Source organism: Pipistrellus hanaki (genome assembly GCF_964339955.1).
Source record: "Pipistrellus hanaki genome assembly, chromosome: 9".
NCBI lineage: Eukaryota > Metazoa > Chordata > Mammalia > Chiroptera > Vespertilionidae > Pipistrellus > Pipistrellus hanaki.
The window spans coordinates 43,250,900-43,275,251 of NC_140511.1; the positions used below are offsets into that span (position 1 = coordinate 43,250,900).

Genomic DNA, 24,352 nt, shown 5'->3' on the forward strand with positions numbered 1-24,352 from the left:
AAGCAGTTCCTAATGCCACCCACCTGCGAGGTATAACATCCTGGATACTGGAGACAGCAACGAGTTGTGATCTTGCTTTCAAGGTCCTTTTCAGGGTACACACGTGACGGGACTGTGCGACGTGCTGGGAGGGCGGGGAGGGCCGTGTGCGAAGGGAGCAGAGCATGGAGCTGACTCTGCAGCTGCAGGGACAGGAAAACCTGCAGTCCCCTCAGAGGATGTAACTGCTGGCTTCTAGGAAATGGGAACTCTGAACTCCTCTGCTCTTTCCTCAACCTCCACCCTCAGGAGTAATGAATCCAGCAGAGATTGCACTGGCCCCGGGCTGGATGGATTCCCAGTTAAAGGCCTGAGTCCCTCTGGCTCCCAGCCGGCCACATTGAGGGTCAGGACTCGGCATGTTTGGGCAGAGGCCTACAGCACGCCTCTTTCCAGAGCTGCACACATGTGATATGTATTCTCCCAGATATTTTCCGGCCATAAAACTCATACCTCTATACACACTGCCTTTTTATATATGTGGGATTATATAATACATTTAGGTTTACCTCATTCTTTTTGAAGGCTATATTATAATCCATTACCTGAGCATAACTTTTTTTGAGTACTTTATTGATTTTTTTTTTTTTTTTTTTTTTTAGAGAGAGAAACAAGAATGTGAGTGCAACATAGGTTGGCTGCCTCCTGCATGCCCCCTACAGGAAATTGAGCAATTGAGCCTGCAACCCAGGCATGTGCCCTTGACCAGGAATTAAATCAGCAACTTCCCGGTGCATGGGACAATGCCAAACCAACTAAGCCACACTGGTCAGGGCTGTCTGGTCATAATTTAAACATTCCTATAGTGATGAGTGTTTAGGTTGTATCCATCCATTTGCTATTAGAAAGTTAAAATTAACATTTTTGTATGTAATTCTTTAAAATTTGTTCCAGTAAAAATATTGGGTAAATTTCTAAATATGTAACTTGAGAGTCAAAAAGGTATTGTTTTTTTAATTTTTATAGATGTTTTTGTTGTTGCTTCTCACTGGAAGGTATTTTTTCCATTGATTTTTAGAGAGAGGGAATAAAAGGAGAGAAACATCAGTGTGAGAGAGCCCATCAATTGGTTGCCTCACGCACAAGCCCCTACCGGTTGACTGGAATCGAACCAATGACCCTTCAGTTCATGGGCTGACACTAACCACACTGGCCAGACCTAATTTTTTTAGACTTTGCCAAATAGGCCTCCAAAATGATTGCACCCATTGACACGTCCAACAACAGCATTGGAGGTGACAGCATGGACTCTGGAGTCAGAAGGTCTGAGTGAAATTCTGGCTCCTCTCTGACCGCTGTGGGAACTGAGCCTCAGCATACTCATCAGACATCTGAGAGGAATACTGTGGACCCGAGAAGGACGCATAAAGTGAGCAGCACGGTGGTCACCACAAACATTCCTCATTAACCTCTTCCACAGTCAGTGTCCTCTCCTTCAGAGTCCTCGCTCCTCCTCCAGCCTCATGATTACACAAGGTTGCCTAAAGGCCCAAGGGGAGGTGTGTGAGAAACTGCTTTATCGTAAATATGAGAAGGGCTGTGCACATTAATTGCCATTTCCTTTACCTGCTAATGAAAAGCTGCTCACCTTTGAGACTGCTGTTGGCATCAGAGGATCAGTCAGTGACTCAGGAACGGAGTTGAGCTAATTGCCCCAACCTAATGTCATCGCTACATTGTGGCCTCCTTCATCACAGGAGCTAACTGTAATGCAGTCAGGTTGGATTCACAGCACACCACCCGGACCCCTTTCTTCCCTGACCCTCCACCACAGCCCACGTCCACAAGCTGGACACAGACGCCAGTGAGAGGACAGTATCCGGTGGATGACCATTCCCTCCAAGCTGCTGCATCCCCAGCTATAAAAGGCGTGAAAACAGGTGATTTCCAGGGACTTCAACTCTCAATGTTCTAGATAAGTTTTCTTTGTAGACGCAGAGTGAGAATGTCGCACAAAAAGGCTGCAGTGTTTGAGAGCAGACTCGCACACAGACGCTTCCCCGGATGGCCAGAAATTGGAAATCCAAGCCACGGCACTGACCCCTGAGACAAAGCAAACCCTCCGTTTCCAGGTTGGGATCGCATCCCAGACCCCCGCTGGCTGCCCCGGGAGCCCAGCTGCAGCTTTCCACGGCGCCAGTAACTACCTGGACCTCTCGGAGTCGCCTTATGACAGAATCTGGCTGCTTGGACTCTTTGCATTTATTTTGTTCATTATGAAGTTGGTTTTCATGACAAAAATACAACCACATTAAGAAATGTTAGTTAAGGGGGAGAATGATCGTGTCCCAAAGTCCTACAATTTGACACAACTAGTATGTTTCTTCCTGTGTTTGCTCTGTTGCTGCTTGACCTGCCAAGAACCCTGTGAATGCCAAAGAGCGTCTTGTTCCTGGACCATTTTCCTGGTCCCACTGGCCAAAGAACAAATGTACTTCTGGGGAATGTTTTCCTGGAATCTGATCCTGAAACAGGACAGAAGGGAACCTACATCCCCTCCACACTGTGTGCTCAACTCCTAAGCATCCTTTTCGTTCTTATCACCCACTTGCTCCTCTGAGGGGCGAGGAAGGTGAGACAAACGTCCTGTATCCGGGTCCCTGAGCCGCCCGCTGAGCTGTGAGCTCAGGCTTGCTCTCCTCACCTACAGAGTGAGAAAGAAAAGGTGACGCAAACGCCCTAAGACCCAGGAGGATAAGTAAGATGATGCACAGATAAGCTGATGATGATCTCGACCAGTGGATGTGCATCCAGAGGAAGAAAACAGCCTTGCACTGGCGTGGTCAGAGTCTCAGGTGGGTCCGTGCCTGGCGCCGCCAGGATTCCTCCAGAAAACATCTATCCAACTGCTGTTTGTCCTGTCAGCAAACTGACTGCTCCCGTCACCCAGGGAGACTCAGGAAAGGCAGGCTGGAGCCAAGCGTCTCCCAAGACAGGAAGATGGCCAGGGGGCAACAGGAGCCCCAAACTAGGGTTTCTCCCTCTCGGGGCTCAGGCTCATGAGGTCCGAGATTGGGCAGGGCAGGCAGAGGATGCAGTACCCACACCAGCAGGACAGCCCAGGGAGGAGCTGTTTGGTGAGGGTCACCTGTGGTGAGGCCCAGAGCCGTGGGGCGGGAGGACTCAGACAGGACACTCCATGCCCTGGAAGACACCGATTTGCCCGAGGTCTCCCAGGAGACCAGGCCAGCCCCTCTATAGAACCCGAATCCAGTTTCCAGAAAAGATGGACAGGCCTGAGTTCTTATCCTGCGCAAGGCCCTGCCCCTGGGAAGCAGCCTGGGTACTACCTGGACAGTACTCAGTACTGAAAACTGAGTACCAACTACTGAAAGCCTGGATCAGTGTTTAGCACCAGGGCTCCACCCCCACCTCCACCTCCAGGGGCCGCAAAGACAGGTGCAGCCTTCCCAGCCGCATCCCCGTGGAGCATTTACTCACTCAGCCTTTGCCAGCCGCTCTTCCTCCAGGCCCACCCTTCCCCAGAACGTCTCTGGCTCCTCCAGGAAGCATTCCTTCTAAGTAAGTGAAGGTGTGTATGCTCCCTCAGCTGAGGCCATGTACCCCAAGGTGCTGTCAGTTTGGCCCATGGAGAGGCGGCTTAAGGGGAGCAGAGGGGTTGCTGCCCCAGGAGTCCATTCGGGTCATTTCCTGAGCACCTCTGTTATCTAAGCAGTCTTCGCTGCAGTCCTGTGACGGACTTGCCCCAAACGGTATAGCTGATAACAACCTCCTGCTCACCTCACTCCTGTGGCCCTGCGTGTGCCTCACTAACCCTCCAAGCTGAGGCCCAGGGCCCAGAATGGACAAGAGCAGGGAGGAATCACCCCCTGGCAGGGGGGGACACCACTGGGACTCAGGTGGGGGATGCCATGCAGCTCTGCCTAACTGGAGCCCAAATTCCCTGGGTTTTGGGGTGTTTTTTTTTAAGTATAATAGTCACAATCCAGCTGTGCTAGCTGTGTGATCTCACATCACATCTCTGAACCCTGATTTTCTTATCTGTAAAAGAAATATACCTACATCACAAGGTATATTTCTTGGTTGGGAAGAACAAATAAGAAACCACAGGATGCCCTAGCTGGTTTGCTCCTTGGATAGAGAATTGGCCTGTGGACTAAAGGGTTCCGGGTTCGATTCCGGTCAAGGGCATGGATCTGGGCTGCAGGCTCCTCCCCAGCCCAGGCCCTGTTCGGGGGATGCATGCAGGAGGCAACCAATCAATGTATTTCTCACACATCGATATTTTCTCTGTCTTTCCCTGTCTCTTCTTCCACTCTCTCTAAAATCAATGGAAAAATATCCTCGAACGTGGATTAAAAAAATAATTATTTTTAAAAATGACACCACAGGAAAAGTGCAGAGCACAGGGCCTGACACTTAAGCACTGGGCAGTGGTGGCTCCCAGGAGCGCTGGTCTTTCCAGCCATGAATCCCAGGCGGCAGCATGGCCTCAGCAGACACTAGGCGGCTGGTGACTCCTGGTGGCCACCCGGAGCCAGGGCATGGGGCTGGGCCTCCGGGGATTTTAGATTCCAAGAATGCTGGACTGCAAGTGTCCTCAGCTGTTGGACTTGCCGTCCATGAGTAGAATTTAGCCACTTAACCATTTCCTGAGGCTTTCTCTGGGCCAGGGCTGACCCCAGGGAACACTTCCCATCCTGGGCTCTTCCAGAAGTTCTTTGCTAAAGATCACAGGAGGCAAACAGACTGGAGCACAGACCGGAGGCGGGCCCCTGGCCAGCCTGGCAAGTGAGGCAGATTTGAATTGGGGACTGGAGGGAAGAGAAGTCTGAAGAGAGAGGAAATCACATGTAAGGCACATTCAGAGTAGCAAGGAAAGGAAGATGCAGCTGAGGCCAGCAGGGTAGATTCAAGGGCTTTGAATTTCAGGCCGAGAGTGTCTCTGCAGGCAGCAGGGGAACTCCAAATGGTTGAACATGTGGCCATGACACCTGGGGGGCAGGGAGGGGGGAGGGAGGAAGGGGCAGACACGGGGGGGGATAACAGCAGGTCTAAAAGGTGCCTGCAGTGGCAGCAGGGTCGGAGAGGAAAGAGACACGGTGGCCCCAGGCCTCGGTGCCAGAGGATATGCAGTGTGAGGGGAAGAGGAGCTCACGTGGGGCGAAGGTGGGGGGGAAGACAAGGCCCAGGAGGCAGCTGGGTATCTCACCTAGAGTTCAGGGGACATCCGGGTGGCCAAGAGCAGTGAGTGATCTGGGAGTCAGCAGATTTGGGTATTTAACCAACACACAGTCTTTGACATATGCCAGGAGCTCTACAAATACTAGTACCAGCACACAGGGGCCTTACAACAATCCTTGAGGTGTATACTATCATCCTGTTTTGCAGAGAAGGAAACTAAGGCACAAAGACGACTAGTAACTTGCTCAAAATCATTCAGCTGCTCAACAGTGGAGCTGAGATTCCCACCCAGACAGACTGGCTGAAGTCCAGGCCCTTAGCTCTCTGCTGTCCATGCAGGAAATGGCTTCTGAAACCCTGGGACCGGCAGAGATCCCCAAGGGAAAGGTGATGGAGGAGGCGGCTAGGTTCTAGAATCTAGAGTGAAGGCTTTGACTCGCAGCTGAGCAGACCCCGCAGGTCACCCTCCTCACTCCGGACAATGGCCGTCCTGCTGGCCCCTCCGCCATGCCCCAGGAGGATGAAGGAAAGGGGGTCCCCAGGCTCTACCTTGCTGGGTCTGCCTTGCACGTCAGCGGCATATCGTGAAGATTAAATCAGATGCTGATGTAAGCGACAACCCAGGCCCAAGCCCAATCCACTGCTACCCTCCCATACACACAGAGACCAGTCCCCACCCACTCGGGCTCTGGCTCTGGAGCAAGAACTTGCCTGGTCTAAAGGAGGCAGGCCTGTGTCCCAGGTACGTGGCCTCACTCTACAATTCGTTAGGATCCTTTCTTCCAGGGTCTCTCCTACTCCCTCCTCGGACTCCCACGGCCCCTCCTCAGCCTCAGTCCACTCTGAGTGCCCCAAAGAAGGCCCAGGGTGTTGGCTCGGCCTCAGGATCAGCATGGACCACGGGTGAAGTTCCCATGGCCCCAAGAATCCCTGCCCTTTGCTGCCTCTGGCTTTTCTGCGTGCAGTCTCCTCTCGGACTGGAGTAGCACGGAGGCGGGCCAACTCCGCCCAGTTCTGAGCCCAAGGAGGGAGAGGGGGCCAAGCCTGGGTTTCCCTGAGCCACCAGCCCACAGGCTCTCTGTTCCCTGATTGCTGCAAAGAGGCAAGCTGACACCAGTTTCAATGTAATTTTTTTCCATTTTTGGCAGAAAAAGTGAAAAGACAGATAAACAAAATGTACTGTAATCCCCCCCCCTCCGCCCCCAACCCACACTTTGTTTTTAAACAAACAGGCCAGGTCCTGCCAGGCCTTCCTCCCCACTAAATGCTGAGACCACCCGGCCCTGCCCGCGCCCCGCCCACACCTCACCGGCCCACCAGCCCCGCCCGGGAGCTCAGTGGAGAAGGGGGCGCTGGTCTCTGGCTTCGGGCTGGAGAGGAGAGGTCCAGCCCAGGCCGGGAAGCCCGGCACTAGTGCCAGAGCACAACCTTCCTGGCCTGGTCCACGCTCACCACCTGGTCCCCAGAGCAGCACCAGGCCACGGCGTTGACGGCAGCGCTGAGGAGAGGGAGGGCCAGGCTGCAGGGGGTGCGGGTGGACCTGCAGCCTGCACTGCCCCTCATTCCCATTCCGGAGCCCATTTCCTTCCCTATGAAAGGCTCACAGGACCGCGGTGCAGATGGACCCAAGTGCATGTGGAAAGGTACCTTGTGAACAGTAAAGGGCTCTGGGAGGGGGAAGATATGGGCACAGGGGCTGGGGACTCCAGGGCCCAAGCATGTCGGAGCCTGCACTGGGCCCGGTGGGACTGGAGCCGGGGCGGCGGGGGTCCTGAGGCGAGCGGGGGCAGGTGGGTGTGGTGGCCATGCTCACCAGTGGGGTCCCCGTAGGCTACTCCCCAGTTTCCCGGTGTCTACGTCCCAGATATACAGGGCTCCGTCCCAGGAACCGGCCAGGGCGAAGCTTCGGTCTGGGCTGCAGCGGCCACGGCACAGCAAGGGAGAGAGGAGGCCAGAGGTGAGGACCCACGCACACGGACACACAGACCCAGTGGGACGGGGCACACTTGGGCACAGGCATGTGCTCTCACATACACACCTGAACACGGCTTTGGTCCAGTCAGAACCGCATTTGAAGCCATCAGCTCTGAGGACAGACAGAGGCGGGTCAGAATGGAGGTGGCCGTCCAGGGATCGGGTACCTCGGCAGGCTCTGGTCCAGAAGGGCCTCAAGGGAGGGCCCCCCCGTTGACAGGCCCTGGGGAGCCTTTTATAGGAGACGAGAGACCCAACTGCCCCAGCCAGAGCCACAGGCCGCGCCATGAGGCAGGTACCTGAACACCTGGCGGATGTTGCTGAATCGCAGGTCGATGACCTTGAGTGTGTTGTCACGGGAACAGCTGAGCAGATGCAGCTGATCGTGGCTGAGGCTCAGGGAGGTGACCCGGCCCTGCACGGGGATGACCTGTGTGCAGCGGGGCCCCCTAGGGAGCGGGGACAGAGATGGGGATGAGGAGCAGCCCCCTGCCCCGGACAGGGCCCTCCTAGTCCAGAGGCACCAGGCCTCACACTGAGCCAAGGCTGTCAGTGACCGACCTCCCCCTGCAGCCAGCCCCTCCGGCAGGACCCGGGGAGCCCCTGAAGCCCGGGGGCCACTAAAGTAAGGTCAGCGGGGCCCAGCCAGCGTGGCTCAGTGGTTGAGTGTCGCCGCCTATGGAACCAAGAGATCATGGTTCAATTCCCGGTCAGGGGCACAGCCCCAGGTTGCGGGATCCATCCCCAGTGTGGGGTGTGCAGGAGGCAGCCAATCAATGATTCCCTCTCATCATCGATGTTTCTCTCTTTCCCTCTCCCTTCCTCTCTGAAATAAATTTATTTTTTAAAAGGCCAGAGGAAAAGCGAGGAGGTCTGTCTTAACATGCATGAAAGACAGCCAGGGCGTCCCACCGGCAATCACTGCAGACCACTACGGAGCAGCCTGGGGCAGGCCTGGCACTACTGGCTTTTATTACCGTTCGAGCCCAGTGTTGGACTCTTGGGTTTAAAATACAACTGAAACTTTTGTTCCTCTTGATTAAAAAGAGGTGACTATAGGAAAGGGGGTTTCTAGCTAGTCTGGGCTGCCAAGGCCCAGGCAGAGTCCTGCGGTTGGAAGGAGAACCCCTGAGTGGCAGAGGTCCGCCAGCTAAGCCTTCCCGGGGCAAGCCCAGCTCAGCCTCCCTTCCCTGAGGTGCCCCCGCCCCCGGGCTCCACGGCCAAAGAAAGGAGAGAGCCCTGCCCCTGCGCCTCCGCCAGGCACAGCCTGTCACCTGCTGTCCCAGAACCGGATCTTCTGGTCATTGTGGCCACTGATGATGACATGGTCCCCACACACCACGTCGTTGCAGTAGGAGAGGACATTGATGGTCCTCGAGCCTACGGGACAAGGAGCAGAGCCCCAGCCTCAGAGAAGAGCCGTCGGGAGCCAGCCTCAGGCATCTGAGAAGCTGAAGCCCAGGGGCCTCCCCAAACTAGAACCCGGGTCCCCCGCGTCCCAGCCCGCAGCCCAGGGTCACCAAGAAACTGACGGCGCCTCTGGGGGATGGAGGAGGGGCCTCGGGAGGTGTCACTCCCAGAGCAGGTCAGAGTCCCTCACTGACCAGCGTGGGGGTGGGAGGGGGTGGGCAGGGGGTCGGGGGGCAGGGCCTCACAGCAGGCACGGCCGAGGTCCCACTCCTTCACTGTCCGGTCTCGGCTCCCAGTCACCGCCTGGTGCCTCGTTAGCTTGAATTTGGCAGCCGTCACCTTGTCTGTGTGTCCAGTTAGCGTCTCCTACCCCTCCCCCGTCCAAATATGGGTCAAGGGCATGGCCAAGACTCCATACCACCACCCTCCAGGCCCAAGGCATGACCCTGACCCCCAGGCGGCCTCCCCAGTCAGACCTCACCTTGGACTGTGCCTCTCCCACCTTCCAGAGCTGAGCGGCCTGGCTGTAAGTAGCTGCCAACAGCTGGGAGCCCTGGAGAGATGAGAGTGGGAGAGGTCACAGTCCTGGGCCTGCCCAGAGGCAACACCCCTCCGCCGGAGAGCTGGGACAGGCCCGCCTTGAGGCTTCTCCCAACCCAGGTTCCCCGGCAGGCAGAGGAGCCTCTGGCCCAAGGAGGCGCATTTGAGGGCCCAGTGCTAGGATACCATGTGCTTCTAAGTCCCAGAGCCCCCGCTGCCTAGGGTAGAGAATGGAAACATCCCATGCTCCTGGGGCAGAGGCTCTCACCGAGGGGTCAAAGTCCACACTGGTGATGCTGCTGCCAGCTCCTTCAAGAGTTTGGTTGGCCTTCAGGCGACCTGGGGGAAACAGGGGAAGATACAGTGCAATGAGGTCACTAACCTCACGAAAACGAGGAGCTGAGATGGAGAATGAGAAAATGAGTCCCAATTTAGGGACAGAATTGTTGGGTCTGTTGGGGGTGGGGGGGAGGCCTGGGCTGCACCTTCCCACTCTGCCAGCAGGGGGCGCCAGAGGATAGCTGGTCGTTTTACAGCACTGAAGCCGGCTAGAGAAAAGGCGCTGTCCCTAGGTCACACAGCAAGCCAAGGGCCAGGCCAGCTGGAGATCTGACTCCTCAAGGAAGCCTCCAGGAGCTGGCTCTAACTTCCCAATGCCCACCCACCCCACCTCCCCCCTACACACACACCACACACACATACACCACACACACACACACACACACACACACACACACACACCAAGGTAGGTAGCTAACATTGGTTTCTTATTGAGTTCTGAGTGTTCCAACGATAACAGAAGTGGCCTAGCAGCCAGTGGTGTGTCTCAGTGGTTGAGCATCAATCTATAAACCAGGAGGTCATAGTTTTATTCCTGGCCAGGGCACATGCCAGGATTGCGGGCTCAGTCCTCAGTGTGGGGTATACAGGAGGCAGCCGATCAATGACTCTCTATTCTTTGATGTTCCTCTCTCTCTCTCCCTCCCTCCCCCTTCCTCTCTGAAATCAATAAGAAATAAAAGAAGCGGCCTAGAGAACCCCTCATCTCCTAACAGGGACCATGTGAGCTCAGCCTCCTCATCCCGCAGGCCTGGACCCCAGAAGCCGGAAGACTCTACCTTTCTTCAGAAAAGCAAGCTCAACACTCTTGCCAAGGAATCACCTGACCGCTGCCCTCAAAATATTCCACATGAGGAAACAAAGAGGCCCAAGTCCTTTACCCACCAAGAAACGAGCCGAGGGTGGGTTCTGGAGAGAAAGCATGGGGTTGGCCTGCAGGGGAAGGACCCTCACCTCCCACAACATTCCAGAGGTGGATGCGGTGGTCAGCTCCTCCCGTGGCCAGGAGGCTGCCGTTGGAACTAAAACAAACTGCATTGACCTCAGAGAGGTGGGCATCCTGTGGGAGAAAAGGAGAGATTGGTGCCCCTGATCCTTGCCACCCAGGCCCCTTTGTGCATGCTCACAGGCTCTCTCACATGCACCGGTGCACACAGGAGGGTCTCATCATCTCTGCCTAGATCCCTGCAGCAGCCTCCCCTGGCTGACACCCCACACTTCCTGACTGGCCTCCTGGCCTCCCAGCCTCCTCTCTCCCTCTCCAGCCCATGCCCCTATTATAAATGGCTGAGGGGCTCCCACCACAAGCTGCTCCTGCTCAAGAGCCCAGCCCTGCTTCCCTGGCCTCCCTGGACCACGCCGGGGGCCCACCCTCCCCGCAGCAGCACCTTGTGCACGTGGCCCAGCTCCGCCTCACCAGCACATCCTGAGCCCAGGTAGGCAGTCGGGCAGCCACGCACACAGGGAGGCCCTGGTATTGCTGCTCAAAGACTCCCCCAATTGAGTGTCCTCTCCTCTTCTTGAAACTGGGGGGAGAGGAGGGTCAGGAGGGCATTCAGTGAGTCCCCTGAGGCAGTAATGGCAGGAAGCAGACACAGAGGGCAGCAGAACGTGGCCAGGAGGAGTTGGGAGCACAGTCCCCAACCTGGCCTCTGACCCCAGCGGTCAGTGTGCAGATGGCAGGGCTCAGAGATGGCAGAACGAGGCACAGAGGCAGCAGAGTGGATAGATGCCGAGAAACCTCGGGGCTGGGGTTTCAGCCCTGGTCTTGTCACTCCTTGGTTCTGTGACCGTTAACGAGCCCCTGAGATTTCTGAACCTCGGTTTCCCAACTGAGTGGTAGCTCCTGGGCAGTCTCAGGCTGGAACTCTTGGTCCCCTGTGAGGAAATTCAGTGAGGGACAGAGCCTGGAGGGCAGCTAGCTGAGCAGGGGCTGAAAAGGAGGCCATGCACCCAGCTCTGCCTGCGGGGCTCAGCAGAGACTCACACAGGACAACACAGCTGGACAGACGGAGGCACACGCGCAGACCAAGTCTGAAAAGCTGCATAGAAGACTCCAAGACGCCCTATCCCTTCACACGCACACGTCGGTGCACACGCACACTTACTGCAGAAGCCCCTTTACCACATCCACACACCGGGACAGCGTCAGGGAGGTGGCGGAGGCAGACCTGGGGCAGAATCGAGAGAGACGTGCTAAGGGACTGGCCGGTGGGTGCCCCTTATTCGACCCTTCTCTGCGGGGCCCTGGGGCTCACAGCTTCCGGAGCCCACAATGGGAACGTGGCTCCTCGAAGATCAGGAGAGTGGCGTGACCCAGAGCAGTCCCATGGAGATGGAGGCAGACGGAGTTGGCAGTAAAGTCTCCCAAAGTTTTCACCGTGATGGTAAGAACTGCCTCAGCACCCAAGTGCTCCCCAACCAAAGTTCCTGGGAGGCTGAGCGGGGCCTCTGGGGAGGGGGGGTGAAGGTTGAAATAGCATAAGGCTGAGGGCAGGGGGATGTGAAGACCTAGATTTGCTGAGACCTCAAAAATACTAAAGGAGCCCTAGCCGGTTTGGCTCAGTGGATAGAGCGTCAGCCTGCAAACTTAAGGGTCCCAGGTTCGATTCCGGTCAAGGGCATGTACCTCGGTTGCGGGAACATACCCATTGGGGGGTGTGCAGGAGGCAGCTGATCAATGTTTCTCTCTAATTCTCTATCCCTCTCCCTTCCTCTCTGTAAAAAATCAATAAAATACATTTGGAGAGGGTGTGTCCTGGGGTGACGTGGCTCAGCAGGACTGCCAAGGGCTTTGGGGACCAGGATCGCATGCCCCTCCCCAAGGTTCCTTCACTGCCCTGAGGCCTGGGCGCCAGTGACCTGCAAGGAAGAGCTTTCAGCCTGGGGAGTGGGGCAGGGAAGGGCAGCCGCCATGCCGGGCAAATCAAGACAAATGAGGAAACTGAGGGGAGGGGCCCGAGGACTGAGACCCCAATCGGGTCCCACTGTGAGAGCTCACATCTATGTACACATGCTCAGAGTCTCACACGCACTCAAGTATGCTCACCCAGGCTTGCACACTCGTGTGCTCTCACATCCCTGCGTGTGCACACACATGCCTTTGACAGCTGAGCCCCGGGCCTTGCCCACAGGTTCCCTCCTGGTGACACCCTTTCACCAGCCTGACACCCCCACCCCCAGAGGTCTGGTCCTGGGGAGGAAAGAAAGGAGTGAGGACAGGGTTGGGGTCCCTGAGGTGGCACTGGAGGCCAGACCTGTCCTAGGAGGTCTGAGCTGTACGTACCCAAGTGTCTCTCCGAGGCCCTCCCACCCCGCAACCCAAGGGTAGGCTCAAAGTCCTCCTGGGAGATCTGGGGTGGGGCTCTGCTCAGAGTTCCGGGCCAGTCCTCACCTGAAGGGCCTCTTCTCACCAGCCTCACTCTCTAGAAGCTCGGGCTCAGCCGGCAGCGGGAGAGTCACCTCAGCCTTCTCCCTGGTCCCATTGCCTGAGGTCTCTGGGTTCCTGGGAGAGCAAACGGGGCTCAGAAAGGCCAAGGGACCAGACCCGCCTCTCCCTGTCCCAGACCCCCACATGGTGATAAGGGGTCAGTGTGCACGCACACGTGACAGGCCAGCATGCTGTCTTCTAATGACCACACGTGCCTGCACGTGTCCTGCGGCCTCAGTCTACGTGCCCCCTCCCCGCCATGGCTGCACACACACGTATAGGGGTGGCCGTGGGCAGGTGTGGGGCGAGGTAGAAGGGGAGGCAGCGGCACCAGAGCAGGGCGCACTCCAGAGCACACGGGACAGAGCCAGCCTCGGAGGCTCTTACTCGCTGATGCTCACGGTCCGCTTGGCCGCCTTCTTCAGCTCCTGGGACACCAGCGCCTGCTTGGCCCTGGGGGTATGAAAACTTCCTGGTACGCGGGCGCGGGGCACTGCCCCCTCCCCTTCCCCGGGGCGCGCGGGTGCCCTCTCCCGTGGAAGGGGCCCGGGGTGCCCTCGCAGGGGACGGCCCCCACCCCCTCCCCTGGGGAAGGAGGGGCCCGGGGTGCCCTCACGGGGCCGGGACCAGCCCTCTGACCTCTCGCGGCGCTCGTTGCGCAGGTTGCGCTCGGCGGCCGCGCGCGCCTTGCGCTGCACCAGCCGCTCCAGCAGGTCGCGCGCCTCCTCCTCGCGCGCGCGCAGCGCCGCCTCCCGCCGCCCCGCCTGCCGCCGCAGCGCCTCGTAGGCCGCCCGCTGCGCCGCGTTCCGCGCCCGCCGCGCGTCCACCTGCCCGGCCCACCGGGCCCGCTCCTCCCGCAGCTGCGCCGCCCGAGCCTCCAGGGCCGCCAGCCTGGGGCGGGGGCGGGCGAGCCGGCGTCAGCGCCCGCGGGGACCGGCCACGGCGGAGGTGGACTTGCCCGCGGCCACGGCCAGCCTAGCGGCCAAGGCAAGTCTCCCACCAGCCTCATCCGCTCAGAGTCCCGCGTGCGGTTCCGGGCGTTTGGGGACGAGGGGAAAGCTCGTTTGGAGACACACGGGGTCACCCGTCCCCCCTCCCGGGCTCGGAGGCCCCCCCCTCCCCCTCCCCCCCCCCCCCCGCGCTCGCCCGCCGGCCCCTCACCTGCTCTGCCGCTCCTCCAGCTCCGTCTCCAGGGCGCCCAGCGCCGCGGTCTTCTCCACCACCTGGTAGGCCATCTGGGGGCAGTGAAGGCCTCTTTGTGGGGTCTGCTCCCCCGTCCCCATCCCCCCCTCACACTCCTCTACTGAAAAGCAAGCTGGGGCGCAGGTAGACTTGGGATCTGGCGTGGGATGCACTGCTGTTCTCTGGAGCGATGGAAGGGACTGGGGCCCTGAAGTCTAATCCCTGAGCGTCAGTCTTGGCCATTTATCTTCTCTGTGGCCCTGGGGTAGGTAGTCACTTAGCCTCAACCTTCTGTTATCTCACCCATAAAATGGGAATGATAGTGCTTGCCTTCTAGGGTAATACGGAGGAATTATTATGAGAAATCATTTTTCAAATAATGGCAAAATTTTTTTAATATAGCACTTATGTGTCCCGTGCCTTGTTCTGAGTGTTCTACGCATATTAACTCCTTAATCCCCATAGCATCATTATGAGGTAGGCAATGCCATTCTCCACATTTTACAGAGAAGGACACTGACAGAGAGAGAGGTTAAGTGTCTTGCCCAAAGTCACACCGCTAAGTGGCAGAGCTGATACTGGAACCCAGGCCACCTAACATTATGCTCCAAGTAAAGGGCTGGTCTACAGGATGGGTTTAAGGGGTGTGGGTTCTGTCCCCCTGGCCTACTGCACAGATCCCCCAGAGCAAGGAGGAGCCCTGAGCAGAGGCACACAGGCTAAGAACAGGGATGGACTATATGAGCACCAGGCCCAGAATAAATACTGGAGCTGCCCCCCAGCCCACGTGTGGGGGTGAGGGTCATCTTATCGATACCCCTGCCTCACCCTAACCCTAACCCTAACACTAACCCTGCCTCACTCACAGTCCTTCAACAGAGCCAGGAGCTGGGGAGCTGGGGAAGTCACACAGATCAAGTTCAGCTCCCACCTTCTGGAGCTGAGGGATCAGTGGGGAGACAGGCTCCAGGCGGAGCAGACCAGTTGCCACCAGTGTTGCAAGAGGAACCTGAGGAAGTAGCCTGGCTGGGGCTCTGGGCGTGACCTGTTCCTGCGCTCTCACATGGGCGGGCTGCTGAGGGACGGTGAGGACAAGGTTGCTGTCCATCTGCACTGACACCACTCACTCTCTGTGTGGGCCTGGGGAGGGCCCAGCACACACAAGCAGGGAGGCCTGCCTTCATAACGGGCCGGGTTTACAACATCTGTAATTCCTTTCACCACTAAGCACTCTGGCCACCACTTCCACTTCCTCACCTGTCATTTACTTGCATTGATGTCTTGGTACTCGGTTTTTGTGTGTGTGTGTGTGTGTGTGTGTGTGTGGTGGGGGGAGAGTTATGCTTTTCAGAATTCAAATAATAGCGATGGAAAACAGATTAGTTGCCAACAGGAGTTAGGACTGGTTGGGGCAGAGGGATAAGTTGTGACTAAAATAGGGTAGAGAGAGATCTCTGGTGATGAAATAGAGCCGTAGCTGAATGTTCACACAAATCTACACGTGACAGAATCACAAAGCATCACATACAGTTCACACCAATATCAGTTCCCTGATTGTGTGTGCCATAGTTACAGAAGAGAGCCAATGGGGGAAACTGGGTGGAGGGTACCCAGGTCCTCTCTGTATTGTCATTGCAGTTTCCTGTGAATCTATAATTATTTCAGAATAAAAGTTAAAATAATAGTAATAATACACGTTTGCTGTGATCATGTGGAACAGTACAAGCAAAGAAAAGGCCCCTCCTCGTCCCATGGTATGTCCGATGGGAGCTGACTGGCCTGTGACGAAGAAAATGAAGGAGAGAGAGTGCTGGGGCAAGAGGTGTGGGAGGTATCCCATACAGAGGGAACTGAGAGTGGCAGAGCTGAAACCGGTTTGGCTCAATGGATAGAGCGTCAGCTTGGGGACTGAAGGGTCCTGGGTTCGATTCCAGTCAAGGGCATGTACCTTGGGTTGAGGGCATACCCCCAGTAGGGGGTGTGCAAGAGGCAGCTGATCAATGACTCTCATCGATGTTTCTAATTCTCTATCTCTCTTCCTTCCTGTTCAAAATCAATAAAATATATTAAAAAAGAGAGAGAGAGAGAGAGAGAGAGAGAGAGAGAGAGAGGCAGAGTGTGTGTGTGTGTGTGTATCTCCTATCTAATAAGGAGGGAATATGCTAATTGACTGTCACGCCCTCAAAGATGGGGTCACCCACAGCCACAAGATGATGGCTCCCAGTCCCCTCAGCCCGGCCACTCAACGCACCTGCCTCCAGAATCCCCCAATCCACTCAGCCCTCCAGCCACCCAGGACTGGCCCAAGGTGCAGGCCAGCCTCGAATGTTGGCTGCCCAGCGGCCCAGGGCCGGCCGAGGCTTGCACTGCCGGCAGTGGCAGCAGCAGAGGTGTGATGAGGGCATAGCCTTCCCCTGATCGCCGGGTCATCTCCTGCCCCTGAGGGCTCCCAGACTGTGAGAGGGGGCAGGCCAGGCTGAGGGACCCCTCCCTCCAGTGCATGAATTTTCATGCACCGGGCCTCTAAAATATATATACCAAACTGATAATGGGAAGAAGTGGTGAAAGAGGCTCTTACTTTTTTGTATTCTATGGACTTTGGTTCTCTTGAAATGTTCACAACAAGCATATATTATATATTGCTTATTGATAGTTGATAGATTCCAAGGCCCTAGCTGGTTTGGCTCAGTGGATAGAGTGTCGGCCTGTGGACTGAAGGGTCCCAGGTTCCATTCCGGTCAGGGGCAGATGCCCGGGTTGCGGGCTTGATCCCCAGTGGGGGACGTGCAGAAGGCAGCCAATCAACGATTCCCTGTCATCCTTGATGTTTCTATCTCTCTCTTCCTCTCTGAAATCAATAAAAATGTATTTAAAAAAATTTTTTTAAAGATTCTGAGGCAGGATCCATGATCTGGTGACTAGCTCAAAACAGAGGGCTGAGAAGGTTTCCAACCCTGTGACTACGAATGGAGGGGTGCATGATCTACCTCACTCATCACTTAGTCTACAGATATTCACCGGCATGGACTGTGGAGACAAGCCCCAGGCAGGGACACGATGGGGGCAGACAAAAAGCATTCCAGGCCTTGGGGTGCTCACAGCCCAGAAGGGGGTTCAGATGTTTGAGAACCACTTCACAAATATCAAGTTGTAACTATAAGACTCTGAGGGAGAGGCTCCCAGTGGATCCATAGCCCCATCCCCTTATAGTTAGGCAGGTGACTTGGCAGGAGTCTCCTCCAGCGGACTTGAACCTCCATAAGGCCGGGTCTTGTTTATGCTGCCTTCCTGTGCCTTGCATGTAGCAACTGTCCATAACTATGTGTTGAAAGAATGCAGAGTCCCCGGTCAGTGTGGCTCAGAGGGCTGACCTCTCACCTCACTTCCTCCAACTGCTATTGGAGCCCACTTCATCCTGGGCTGCCAGAGCCAAGCGAGAGAGCATCGGACTGTCTGGCCTCAAGGCACTGGACTTGGGACTGTCCCTCTTTTGCTGGCTCCGTGGACTGCATCTTCCTTCCCCCAGAATTCTAGATCCTGGCCCCACCGCATTGCTTCTCAGACCCTTGCCCAGCCTACCTCACCACAGACCAGCCGAAGTCCCTCCTTCTCCTCTTGCCACTTCACCCTCAGAATGTCTGGCAACGGGACCTGGTCTGAGTTAGACGGCGACTCCTCCTCCCTGCCAACCAATCGAGAGAGCGGTGCTCACTGACCCTCCGTTCACCCAGGCGATGTGAACAAAAAGCCTGAGACCAGAATCATGAGCTTTTTCCTAGGAAGGTGGGAGCCAGAGAGCCAGTAAGGAAAGGGCACATCGCCAGCAGTGGAAGCTGTCCGTGACCCCTCGGCTCTGGGAGTCCCCAGCCTCGGTTTCCATGGTCAGGACCCTTCTTAAGAAGCACCTCCCAACCATGAGCCCCAACCCATTCTTGATTCTCATCTTCACTCCCTCTTTGGAATAGGTAACAAGACCCTTTTTGTAGACATCCAGTAAAGAACAGGGATACAGTCCTGGCTGGGGAGGCTCCGTTGGTTAGGGGGTTCAATCCCCAGGAGGGGGCGTGCAGGAGGCAGCCAATCAGTGATTTTCTATCATCCTTGATGTTTCTCTCTCTCTCCCTCTTCCTTCATCTCTCTGAAATCAATAAAAACATATTTTTAAAAAAGACAAGAGAGCCCTGACCGGTTTGGCTCAGTGGATAGAGCCTGTGGACTGTAGGGTTCCAGGTTGGATTCCGGTTAGGGGCATGTACCTTGGTTGCAGGCACGTCCCCAGTGGGGGGTGTGCAGGAGGCAGCTGATCAATGTTTCTCTCTCATTGATGTTTCTAACTCTCTATCCCTCTCCCTTCCTCTCTGTAAAAGTCAATAAAATATATATATGTTTTAAAAAGACAGAAGAAATAGAGACAGAAAAGGGGAAAAGATGAATGTGGGGGTGGAAGGGAAGGAGGTGGGACAAATGCAGAGATGGACTGAGATGGGCAGGAGAGAAGAGCAGTCACAGCAGCTGGCCTGGGGAAGGCTGAAGAGCTTACGTACCCCTCCCCCGGGTAGCAGACAGGGGCCAATGGGGTGCCAGGGAGAGAAGGAACCCAGCAGAGGCAGTGGGGGCAGGGCCCAGGCACAGGCGGCCCATTGTGACCAGGACCACAAACGCCCATACACTCACCCAGGGCCCTGGTGGGGAGCGGGGGTGACATCGTCGGGCTCCGGCTGCAGCTTGTCTGAGAACCGGGCCAGCAGTTCAGCCTTCTCCAGGAGACGGTTGTCTAGCGGGGGAAGGGGGTGAACCTGGGGCACAGACACTCACCGGCAGACGCCAGGCATAAAGGTCCCCTTTCTGGCCGGGAAGGCTGCGGGAGCCCAGGGGTGCAGATGGGAGAGCTGCTGGCAGACTGGGTTCTCCCCCTCGCTTAGGGGTGTTTATAAAGCGCCCCCAGGCCCTTCACTTGGCACAGCATCCTCACCGCGCCAGCCTCCAGACCCTCCCAGGAGAAGACCTGCTCCCCCAGGGACAAAGGAAGATGACCACCCCTGGGGAAGGGCCCTGAGGAAGGATGGGCCAGGGTTGAACCCCCAGCCCCAGGGCAGGCAGGACCTGGCGGCAGAGAATGAGGAAACACACAGCTCCACCTGCCTATGGACTGACTTCCCCTCCAGGGACTCTAACTTTCTGGATGAAAAAACAATCCAACTTCCCCTGGTGGGTAGAAGGTTCCTTCCCCCCCCCCCCCCCCAACTGCCCCCACACCCCCATCCCAGCCAAAACTGAAAGCCCTTGAGCCCTTATCCAGCAGACCTCCTCCGGTTTGGTAGTTTCTGCCACAGACCCTGAAACACACCTCCTCCACCCCCACCGAGGTCACTTCCTCTTCTTCGCCCATTCCAGGATAATGTGGAGGTGGTGAGCCCAGGCCTAGCTCCACAGAACTTTCCCTCCCCGAGCCCCACCTCCAACCCCAGCCCAGCCCTCAGGGCCCTGCACTGGCCCCCAGCAAGTCTAAGTCTAAAGATGCCATTCTGCCCAGCTTATGGGTGAGAAATCTGAGGCTTAGGAATATGATCTGCCCAAGACCACAGAGAAGACTGGACTTGCAGTGTGTCTGATTTCAGCCCTCTGGAGTCTCCCCAGCCCACACATTTGCAGCTGGTGGGGGGGGAGGGTTGGTGGGGGAGGGTTGGTTAAGCTTCAGCCAAGGCTAGGCCCAGTGATGGAGCTGGAGCAGTGACCAGAGAAGCGACCAAAAGCCCTGCACACAGATGCACACCCGTTTATCTCGCTTGGTCTACCTACCCCTTCCCGACCAGCAGACCCAGAATCAACTCTGACAATCTGATTGTAGGGCTCAGCTAGCTCCCTCCTGCAGCCCAGGGCCTCGTTTCTCCCTCCGGCCAGGGCTGGCTGGGCACAGAGGCACTCCAAAAACCTGAGCCAGGACCACCTACCAGCGGCAGAGCCTGAGGCTCTGAGCTTGCTCCCTAGATATTGAGTGTCACTCCTTTCCTTGGTTAGCGAAAAAGGAGCGGCTCTGGACAGTCCCACCTTCTTTCACTGGACTGTGGGGACCACATGGGCTGACCAGGCTCTTCCTTAGGGACCCCGCCCGGCTGGGGGAAGCACAAGAGACCCTACAAAATCAAGACTCCTGTCCAGAGCGCTGCAGACACGGGCTGGTGTGGAGAATAAAGGAGGAATTCATCGGGCCCAGGCTCATCCCAAGGCACACTGCGGGCCCTGCTCTCTCTCCGTGAGTGAATGCAGACCTCTCCATCCCCAGGAAATTGGAGAAACTGAGCAGGAAGAGCAGAGCCGGGCCCAGAGGGGCGCGGAGAGCAGCGAGCGGCGCGGGGAGGAGCTGCGCCCAGGACTGCGCTCCAAGCTGCGCCTGAGCTGGGAAGGGCGGGATGGGGCCGTGCGGAGACGGGGCGTCCCCGATGGGGGTGCAGCAGGCCCCGTGGGGGCTTCGGTGCACTTGCGTCAGCGCCGGAGACACCGGACACACTTTCCCGCAGCCCCTGCCCCTCCGCAGCCAGCACCCGGCCCCGCGGGCGCACTCACAGGCCGGCACCAGCTCCAGGAAGAGCGCCTTCTGCGCGCGGTCCCGCTGCCGCAGCTGCCGCACGATGTGGCTCTTCCAGCGGGCGGCGGGCGCGCCGGGCCCCGCCATGGCCGCTCCCCCGCCGGGCGGCTCCGCAACGGTCCCGGGAAGGCTCGGGGGCCTGGGGCGGGGCCTCCTGGGGACTCCGTGACGACAAGGGGGGCGGGCCGCGGCGGGGAACCCCCGGGCTGTACCAACAGCGTATTGTGGGGGAGACACAATCCTGGGGTTAGCCTCCCCAGCGTCTACTCTACACCAAGGAGACCCCTAAAAATTCCTCGCCTGAACCGGAGCTTTTGTTGCTGCCAGCGGGGATGAGCGGGACTCGAGGACAGAGCCTCCGGGGCCGCCTCCCCGGGCCTGTGGGCGCGTCCGCAGGCGGGGCCTCCGGGCGGAGCTCCTTACCCGCCCGCAGCTGCGGGGCTCCCGGCAGCAGACCCGGCCCCCGCCCCTCCGGGCTAGGCTGCGCTCCAGGGCCAGGACCCGGAGGCCTCCGCACACCCGCCCTGGCCCTCGAGGCACTCAAGGTCAGTTTCTCCAATTCCCTGGGGATGGAGCGGTCTGCATTCACTACAGAGAGAGCAGGGCCCGCAGGGCCTTACACACTGTGCACAATGTGCCTTGGGATGAACCTGGCGACACAGACACCGGGCACGCACGCTGTGACCGTGGGTAAGGAAGCACGGAGGAGGGAGCTGCAGGGAACAGACCCTGCCTTCTGGGGGTGATGGCACTTGAGGTGGGTTGTGAGGGATGAAATGGGAGTTGGCCAGGAGGAAAGAGAACGGGCAGCAGGAAGAACAAGTTGCAAAGGTTCCATGGCATAAGAACACCCAGTGGATTCGGGAGTTTCCTTGATTGGCCTCCGGAACAGCAGCATCTCTTCCAGGTACACTTGATAGTACATCATGGACTGCAGGGAACTAGAATAAAATGACGTCCCACAGACGCCTGTCTGTCCAGAGCGCTGCAGACACAGGCTGGGGTGGAGGATAAAGGAGGAATTCTTCGGGCCCAGGCTCATCCCAAGGCACAGTGTGTAAGGCCCCTGCGGGCCCTGCTCTCTCCCCGTGAGTGAATGCAGACCTCTCCATCCCCAGGAAATTGGAGAAACTGAGCAACGCTGAGGATCCAGACAGGCCTTGGAGGTGAAGGTTTGTTGAGATGCAGATGATGGGTCACAGGACGTGGAAAGCAGTAAATGCCAGTGATCCCTCCGGCGAGTGTAACTCCTCCTGTCCAGGCAGCTTGGCTCAGTGGTTGAGCCTTGACCTAAGAACCTGGAGGTCGCGGTTTGATTCCTGGTCAGGGCACATGCCCGGATTGTGGGCTCAATCCCCAGTGTGGGGGGTGCAGGAGGTCGTTGATGGAGGATACTCTCTCATCATTGGTGCTGTGTTTGTTTAGTTGTTTCCGATTTGTATCTCCTAACAGGCTGGAAGTTTCAGGAGAGCCAGCATCAAGCCAGCCTTGATCACAGCTCTTTCTTCAGCATCTGTCATGGACCCTGGCACCGGCTGAGTAGGTGATCAGTAACTATTGCTGTTGCTGTGATTTCAAAAATATACCAAACCAGTTTTCATGGCCCAGTGCTTACAAGTTTTAAATTCAAAATTATAGCTATTTTTGACTGAAGACAAATCACATGGACGCAGCTGAAAATTCAAACAGCGTACGAGTGAGGCGCTTTGCCACACTTTCATACTTGTCCGGATAGGACAGGCTGTTCTGTGGTCTTTTGGTCACCTATTAATGCGACCATTTCTTACTCTCTCTCATGATTCTGAGTGTTGGCGGAGATCAGCTGGGCAGTTTTGTTTTTTTTTTTATAATAGCGTTTTTATTTTATTTATTTTTAAAATATATTTTATTGATTTTTCACAGAGAGGAAGAGAGAGGGATAGAGAGTTAGAAACGTCAATCAGAGAGAATCATCGACCAGCTGCCTCTTGCACACCCCCTACTGGGGATGTGCCTGCAACCAAGGTACATGCCCTTGACCGGAATTGAACCTGGGACCCTTCAGTCCCCAGGCCGACGCTCTATCCACTGAGCCAAACCGGTGCCGGCGGCAGTTTCTTAGTGGTTGCAGTCACAACCAGCAGTGGAGTCCTCTGAAGACAGCTGATTTGGTTGCTAACGACAGCTCTCTCATTTGTCTGGCTAGAGAGGCTGGCAGTTAGCTAGAAGGACAATTAGAGCTGTGTCTCCAGGCGGCTCAGGTTTCCCAGGGCATGGTGGCTACCTTCCGAGAGGGAGCATTCAAAACAAACATTCCATTGCTCAAAACCGTCACAGCCAGCCCAGATTCAAAGGACAGGAGACAGAGACTCCAGCTTCTAATGAATGGAGTGTCAAAAAACGTGTGGCCATCTTTAACCCACCGCATATGGTACCAAATGAACCTTCATACTTCAGTGGCTTAACGTAACAAAGGTTGGTGTCTCCATACACCACAGTGTGAGGTAGGCAATGCTGGTGTACTCTGCTCCTCCAGCAGTACTCAGATCCAAGGGGCTTCCACCCAGGATCTCCACCAGAGTTCTTTGATCCCAACTGCTCAGGTGAGAGAGAGGCTGGGAGTTAGGGGAGTGGGGCAAAGATTCACACTGACACTTAATTGCCTTGGAGCTGAAGTGACACATTCCTCTGTCCCCATTCCCATTGGCGAGATCATATCACCTAGGAAGGTTGGGAAATGTAGTCTTCCCATGTTCCCTGGAAAAAAAAAAGGGTGTAAACACATCATTGTTGCTGACACACACTCATTTCCCAGTCTCCTTCTCTAGAATAATCACCATTAATAATTTAGTGTGTATCCTTCCAGAAATATGTATGCATATACAAACATTTAAAAACATAAATGTAGCCCCAGCTGGTTCGGCTCAGTGGATAGAGCATTGGCTTAAGGACCAGAGGGTCCCGGGTATGATTCCAGTCAAGGGCATGTACTTGGCTGTAGGCTCCTCCCCGCCTGGGTCTTGGTCGGGGCTCATGTAGGAGGCAACCAATCGATGTGTTTCTCTCACATCGATGTTTTTCTCTGTTTTTCCCTCTCTCCTCCACTCTCCCTAAAAAAATCAATGGAAAAATATCTTCAGGTGAGGATTAACAACAACAAAAAACATAAACGTAGCATTTACACACTAAATGCGTGTTGCACATATTTCTTCTTTACATAACAATATATTTTCAAAATATCTTAGAGAACATTCCATATCAGAATAAATAGATCTACTTTATTCCTTTTATGCCTATAAAGCATTTCATTGTGTGGATGGACTACAGTTTACCTAATCAATCCTCTGTTGATAAACATTTAGACTATTTCTAATTTTTTGCTCTTACTATGTGTTATCATACAGTCTTATACTTAGATCTCTGCTTAACTGTGTTAGTGAATGTGTAGGAAAATTTCAATAAATGATATTTAGAATTATATATTCAGTGTTAACATATAAGGTATATCCAATTAGAAAAGGTAGTAAAAATGAAGTCATTCACAATAGCAACTAAAATTAATCTATAGCAATAAAAGTATAATATGCTAATTAGACCAGACAGCCGAACGACCTTCCAGATGTCATTCAGGACATCCTTCCAGACGAAGCTGCGGCGGAGGAGGCCGAGGCAGAGGTGGTTAGGAGTGATTAGACAGGCAGGCAAGCAGTTAGGGGCGGTCAGGCAGG

General features: G+C 56.0%; 1 protein-coding gene across 3 annotated transcripts; it reads right to left on the reverse strand.

The window, feature by feature from the left end:
- Nucleotides 1-5,678: 5,678 nt before the first annotated feature.
- Nucleotides 5,679-20,978, reverse strand: ATG16L2 (autophagy related 16 like 2). Of its 3 annotated transcripts, XM_084894198.1 has the most exons (18): nt 20,624-20,978; nt 18,734-18,833; nt 17,639-17,741; nt 14,039-14,112; nt 13,517-13,768; nt 13,265-13,330; nt 12,842-12,952; nt 11,556-11,618; nt 10,865-10,973; nt 10,402-10,507; nt 9,377-9,447; nt 9,050-9,121; nt 8,814-8,934; nt 8,433-8,538; nt 7,458-7,607; nt 7,223-7,270; nt 6,998-7,099; nt 5,681-6,682 (listed from the first exon to the last, which is right to left on the reverse strand). In XM_084894198.1, exons 1-18 carry the CDS (start codon nt 20,730-20,732, stop codon nt 6,595-6,597), a joined length of 1,851 nt encoding a protein of 616 aa, XP_084750324.1. In that variant the 5' UTR covers nt 20,733-20,978; the 3' UTR covers nt 5,681-6,594. The 3 variants fall into 3 exon arrangements, with proteins under 3 accessions (XP_084750326.1, XP_084750325.1, XP_084750324.1); XM_084894199.1 differs by lacking the exon at nt 11,556-11,618 and having other exon boundaries at nt 5,680-6,682; XM_084894200.1 differs by lacking the exons at nt 17,639-17,741; nt 18,734-18,833 and having other exon boundaries at nt 5,679-6,682.
- Nucleotides 20,979-24,352: the final 3,374 nt, after the last annotated feature.

Excerpts from the sequence above, each read along its gene's own strand:
- ATG16L2 (XM_084894198.1), bottom strand. The coding sequence starts at position 20,732 with ATGGCGGGGCCCGGCGCGCCCGCCGCCCGCTGGAAGAGCCACATCGTG. Across the intron at positions 13,769-14,038 it reads CTGGAGGAGCGGCAGAGCAG|GCTGGCGGCCCTGGAGGCTC; the intron begins GTGAGGGGCCGG and ends CCCCCGCCCCAG. Across the intron at positions 8,935-9,049 it reads TGGGAGAGGCACAGTCCAAG|GAGACGCTAACTGGACACAC; the intron begins GTGAGGTCTGAC and ends GGGGAGGGGTAG.